Source organism: Chelon labrosus, assembly GCF_963514085.1.
Source record: "Chelon labrosus genome assembly, chromosome: 15".
Classification (NCBI taxonomy): domain Eukaryota; kingdom Metazoa; phylum Chordata; class Actinopteri; order Mugiliformes; family Mugilidae; genus Chelon; species Chelon labrosus.
In genome coordinates, this window is record NC_140348.1 from 3,891,844 (window position 1) to 3,897,843 (window position 6,000).

At 41.6% G+C, this 6,000-nt stretch overlaps 1 protein-coding gene across 1 annotated transcript in view; it reads left to right on the top strand.

The window, feature by feature from the left end:
- Nucleotides 1-5,082, top strand: part of atrnl1a (attractin-like 1a) — a 270,092-nt gene extending 265,010 nt beyond the window's left edge. The window contains exon 30 of the mRNA XM_084562309.1: nucleotides 2,833-5,082. Coding sequence (XP_084418435.1) covers nucleotides 2,833-2,954 — 122 coding nt within the window. The 3' untranslated portion in view covers nucleotides 2,955-5,082. The remainder of the gene's footprint in view (nucleotides 1-2,832) is intronic.
- The last annotated feature ends 918 nt before the right edge of the window (nucleotides 5,083-6,000 follow it).

Sequence of the window (6,000 nt, forward strand, 5' to 3'; positions counted from 1 at the left end):
ATAGAAGAGAAAGTACCCACAGAGAAAGAGAAGTAGTAGGTAGACTAGCACAGCCTGGCCAAATGTACATAATGTTTCTGTAAGTTATTTATAAACCCACAAATTACTACTCGACAATAAGCTGATTTTACAGGAAGTCAGACAGATATCCCTCCTAGAAATAGGTAACCGCTGCACCAAGGCTTTGTTACAGATGGATCCTCAACGGATCGTAATGTTACATATGAAGAAGCTCTTAATTCCCTTCACAGGAGATAAGGGAAGAGAGCATCAATTTTCCGGTGGTGATCTACTGTAGATGAAACTGTGATGTCCCTTCCCATGAAGGCAGCATGGATCTGCGCTGCAAAAAATGACAGAAACAATGAAATCATGATGCTATGGAAATGATCCATCATCTCATTTAGTCGCATTTAAACCGTCATGGTTTTGAAAGCTGTGGCTTGTCTTGTTGTAAATCTTTGGTGAAATTCTTCCTTAAAAAACGCTCCGTCCCCCAACAACACCCCTGTTTATGAATGAATTAATTCAGACATTTGTTATAGCTAACTTACAGTTCTGTTTATTCAGGTCAAAATGTCTGTCTTAAAATGAGCTAATGGGACTGCAATGACTGAACGAAGAAGAGGCGCCAACAGTTAAGAGATGGCCTTAATCCTCAAATATACAAAGAATCTACAACAACCACTACTGACATTTGGGGACCACACATTACTATAGAGCCTCAAAAAGCCAAATCTAACATGAATGGCAGCCAAAACAAACACACCTAGAAATCCACTGCCAGTGAGAAACAAAGAGCCATACTGAAGCGTAATCCAAGAGACCAGGTGCTGCTGGCCGGTCACCTTCCCTCCATCATTTTGGATGAACAGACGGACTGTATGGCTCGCTATCTCAGAACTTTGCAAAAATATGTGTGTGCACAGGTGCATGCACAACTTACTAGCTCAAACCTGCAGAGTCACGTACACACACAGGCACACGCTGAGTGACTGTGTAATCGGCTTTCCCCTTTCCACCCACTGAAAATAAAAAATCCCAAGAATCACTTGAGTGTGAAATGCTGAAAACACCCTGCATCCAAATCATACCAAGAGCGCAGCAGATTCCCTCCACTGTTGGCCTGTTTTGTTTATTTGGCTGCTGCATACCGGCAGATTGAGCTCTCGTCGTAATGACCATGCGTTGTCAGGAGGGAAATACAGGACTAGCTGCAACTTGCAAGAGTTGCCATGACACTAAATCCACATTAACAACAGTCCAACTGCCAAGGTAACACAATGCTCCGAGGCATCTGATGCCTGCCTTCTCTCTAAGCCCTGCTGTGGAAAGTGAGTCAAACTTTGAGAGAGGTGTGACATGCTGCTGGATGGTGAGAGGGAGACAGACTGGAAAAGGAAAGAGAAACAGACAGGATGGCAGGAGATGCACTTGAGTGACCTCAGCGTTAGCCAGACAATACTGGCCGGAGAGATAGTAATAAAACCTTTTCTGGTACGATGATGCATCTCCACCTGCCACACACATATTCCAGATTTTCACACCGATGTGCACCAAAATGGTTTTCACTTGCCTTTACTTATTCTACATTCCCTTACATGGCCCTCAGTAATAGTTCAATATTGTGTTTTTGTGTTGCAGTAGATACATATCGTTTTAAAGCACACAAGGAATAAATGAGAATCTCGACAGATAAAATGTTTCTTTGATGTTCTCAAATCAATAAAAACATGATTGAGCTATCATTTAAAAGTGGCTTTTCAGACTTATAACTAGGTCTGTTATATAAAAAAACAATTACTTTATATAACCTAGACCATTATAAAGAGAGTCTTATTAGATTCACAGCAGGTTCAACTATAATAACAAACGAGTCATGACAAACTAAAAGAGTACAGTGGGCCCATGATAGAGCCTTGCTGAACACCATAATTGAACCTTCAAGAAAGTTTAATTTTTCACAAATACAGCAAATAATTATTAGATTGTAGATTGAGCATCATTCAGTTTTTTCAAAATCTGTATCTTATATTTATTTCTTGACTGAGAATGTATAGAAAATCAAAGGGGCACCAAATCAGAACCCTACATTTACTTGCAATTATTATTATTTTTTTTCCTATTTTGCAAAATGCAGTAAGGTCTTTTTTGTAACAGACATACCTGATAACTAGCTTTTTTGCATCTCATAACTGGCTAAGCGAAGTTTTCTCTTCGTTGTCAGTGAAGACAACTCTTAAAGTTGTTGTAGCTCCACTATTGTTTAGTATTTCACAAATACAGAACACAATTATTAGATTGTAGGTTGAGCATCTTTCATTTATGTCAAAATCTATATCTTTTATTTAGTTTTGTCTTGTCTGAGCATGTACAGTGCATAGAAAATCAAGGGGCACCAAAGCAGAACCTTGCAGAACTCCACAATTTACCTGAAATTAAATGTTTTCTGTGTCACATATATCAGTTCATTATATACTTTTTGCGTGTTGTTGCTGGTTTAGTGACGTTTTTTTCCATAACCATTGAAATTATTCTTATTAAGGATACTGAAATAATAATTTCTTATAATCTGCTGTCTTGACAGAGCCTGTACTTATTCTCAGAATTGACTGAAAGTTACTTTTGATTTCTGTCAGAGATAACCTGTGAAAGTGAACCTGTATTTTAGAAAATTACTAAAATGCCTTTGAGTGCCTGGTTGGACTCCTGACTGGTTGGTCAACCTCAGTTAACCCATATCAACTCACTGCATTGGCACCTGTATCACTTCCCTCTAAACAGCATGTTACTGTCCACTTCTCTGTTAATTCTGTTTCTCTGGGATTCTAGGTATTGCCATAGCGAGTGCTCTGGTAGACACATCACAACAGCGAGTGATGGACTTCAAAGAAAGAGGCCTCGGTCTGAAGCACCGCAAACACACCGTGCACCATCAAGGGACCTGTGTATGAACTACGTGCTGTCAACGAGGTGACAACACATCCATTGAAGCCCCATGAGTATTTCACTGGAGATATTCTTATTGACTTTGGACTCAGTGGAACATAGTAAACAAAAGGCAAAGCCTGCGAAAATTGGGTTTGGATGATCCTTGATCTTAAAGTGGCTCGGAAGGAGGACAGATATGGATGGGAATGGGGATGTAACTACTGTCCTTGCAGGCAGCCAAATGAGGTAAAATGGTCCCTTTCTTCCTTGGATCAGACAGAAGACTTCTTCATGTGTTCGTCCTGTTGAGCCAAGAAAAAGAAATGGAAACTAAATGCAGATTGACAACAAGAATGTGTTTCTGTATTCATGCCATGTGGCCGTGTGTCTCCAGCAATCTACTTGTCTGTCAGTCTGTCATGGAGTCTGCCATATTGACAGCAAAAAAAAACAAAAACAGTTTTTCACCAGTAAACCAAACTAAACGGCTTTGAGCTACAGTGAATAGTGCTGAGCTGAAATGAAGTCCTCCTGATTTAAGAATCCACACAGACTCAGGATCGCTCCTGGGGCTGGGGGGAAAACAGCAAACATGGCCGTAACTAGATCCATGAACGTGTAGTGGGAGCTGGCCTGTTTCAAGGATTTGCTTGTGGGAAAAAAGTTTCATCTGGGAATTTTTAGTCTACTGTTGTTGTGATGTTGAAGAAGAACTGCATTTTGCTATGAAGATCATTGGATGTAACCGTTGTCTTTAATGTGATTTGCTATTCCTTTGTTGACATTTGAAGTTCTATTGACTTTTGATATCTGCTCAGGTGCTCTGTGATGGGAAGGCTCCATTATCTATAGCCGTGGGCCTTATACACATCTGTATATGCACTACAAGTGAAATGCTTTACCGGTACATTAGGACCCTCTGTGGGATTATATTATGCAACTAATCATCGTTTATTCTGGGCTGTAACATCAAGGTCGGTATCATCAAACACATACTACTGACGGTACTCATCCAGTCTGTTATGTTTTGGTTTTTAATGTGAAGCTGCAGTATCCATCTTTTCTCAAGACCTCCAGAACATTTCATGCCTGTTTATTTGTGACTAACTTTAATGTAACATATCTCAGTATGTAATATTTATTAATTATGCAAATCACAGTTAAACGATAATTTAGCAGGTTTTACAAATGCACTACAGATTTTTTTTTTTAACCGAGTCTAAATAATTGATTTTATAGAACAAGTCTGTGCAGTATTCCCTTTTCTGCGTGTACTGTCTTCGTTCATATTTAAATATTACACATTTTATGCAAGTTTTGTGTCCGTTCTGTCCTTACCAATTGTGTTAAACCTTCCTTTTAATGTTACAAACTCACTTTTATCGTCTGCACATGCACAGTAAAGTTATGTCTTGATGCACTTGTATTGTCAACATATTGAGCCTGACTGTTTTCATTCAGGTATTTTGTCGTCATGTGATTTTGCACCAGATTGTTGCTGAGACTTGGATTAACAAAGGGCAGCTCACCACACTGTTTTTGTCCGTACGAACATAAAATCTGTACAATTAAAAAAATAAATAAAAAAAACATTTTGATGCGTCTTCATTAATCAACAGGATCTGATGTGAGTGCCCTCTTACCTCTGATGTTGTGGAACTGCATTGATTGGTGTTCTCAGGACGTCACTAGGGTCAGATGATGAGCTCAGCCGACATGATGGACTCTGCCATCCAGCGCTGCTGATAGAGTCACACAGTGACTTGATCTGAATCCTGAATGGAGCAAGAGAGAATGAGAAATAACTTTGAGCATGTCACAACGCCTTATGTAACCACTCCAATCAGAACAGACTGACCTGATCAGTTTGAGAGGAGTGGTGTTGTACAGGTGTGCCTACTACTACTACTACTACTACTACTACTACCTAGAAACAAGGAAATACATATACGCAAAAGACAAGAGAAAGCCTTCCTCTCAGTAAAACAGAACAGCCATTTCTTACAGCGGATCCTGCATCCTGACACTTGTTCATCATGCGAAGTGAGCACCGCAGCGGGGCGTTGTTAACAAATGTGGTGCCACATACAGATCATAGACACCACTGCAGCGTCCGTCCTAATCGGGCCAATCTGGGCCTGCAGCTTTCTCCAGAACCGCTCATCCAGATAACTCGACACCGTCCACCCTGAGCAATACGGCTGCCGTGACAGGTCGCTGAGCAGTGAACCTTGGGCTTGCTCAGAAATCAACCATGACACAGTAACACGAGGCGGTGGCAGGGCTTGACCACTACTGCAGAAGCCCAAGGCACAGACCAGTCCGAAACAACTTCACACCGGGCGGCTCTGAATTTGTACACAGTCTGAAATAACAATGAGCTACTGTAAAAGCTTCAGGCACCAAGCGAGGAGATATGGAGGTAATAGTCTGACAGTTAGACTCCAAGAGATGGAGTCACTGATCTGAATCTCAGACAGTGAAGGTAGATAGGGACAGGATGGAGTCTAGATGCTGTTGGCGGTGGCGGAGGAGAAGAAGATGAAGTGGAGAGGGGAAGATGGGGAGGAGCAGGGCGCCACGGCAACCTCTGGATGGAGTGACACAATGACAGTGGCTGTAAAGCACAGGGGCGAGGGAATGATTGGCAGGGAGAAGGTGGGCAAATATTTAGCTGGATGAATGTAGTAACGTGCAAATTGCGGATGGACTGATTTTGACAGCATGGGAAAATGGAAGAGATAAATAGAGCAACAGCCCACATTCACTGGAGGCGAACCTGGTGTGAGGGAACACATTTCTACTGAATTTATGCCTAGGCCTCCTATATGACAAGAATACATCCAACGCCTAGCTGGGAGGAGCCCTTTCCTACTAAGATGTTCCTGCATAATGCAGTTGCAATCCTGGCAGCTGAGCCATTCATACATTACTGTTGAGTAGAGATCTTCAGCCCTAGGGAGGCCCTGCAACCAGCCTGAGGCCCCATGCAGTTGCCTTCCTGTTCCGTCTGACTGCGGTGAAAGCAAAACAGAAAACAACTCTCAGCCGAAATACGACGGCCGCTAA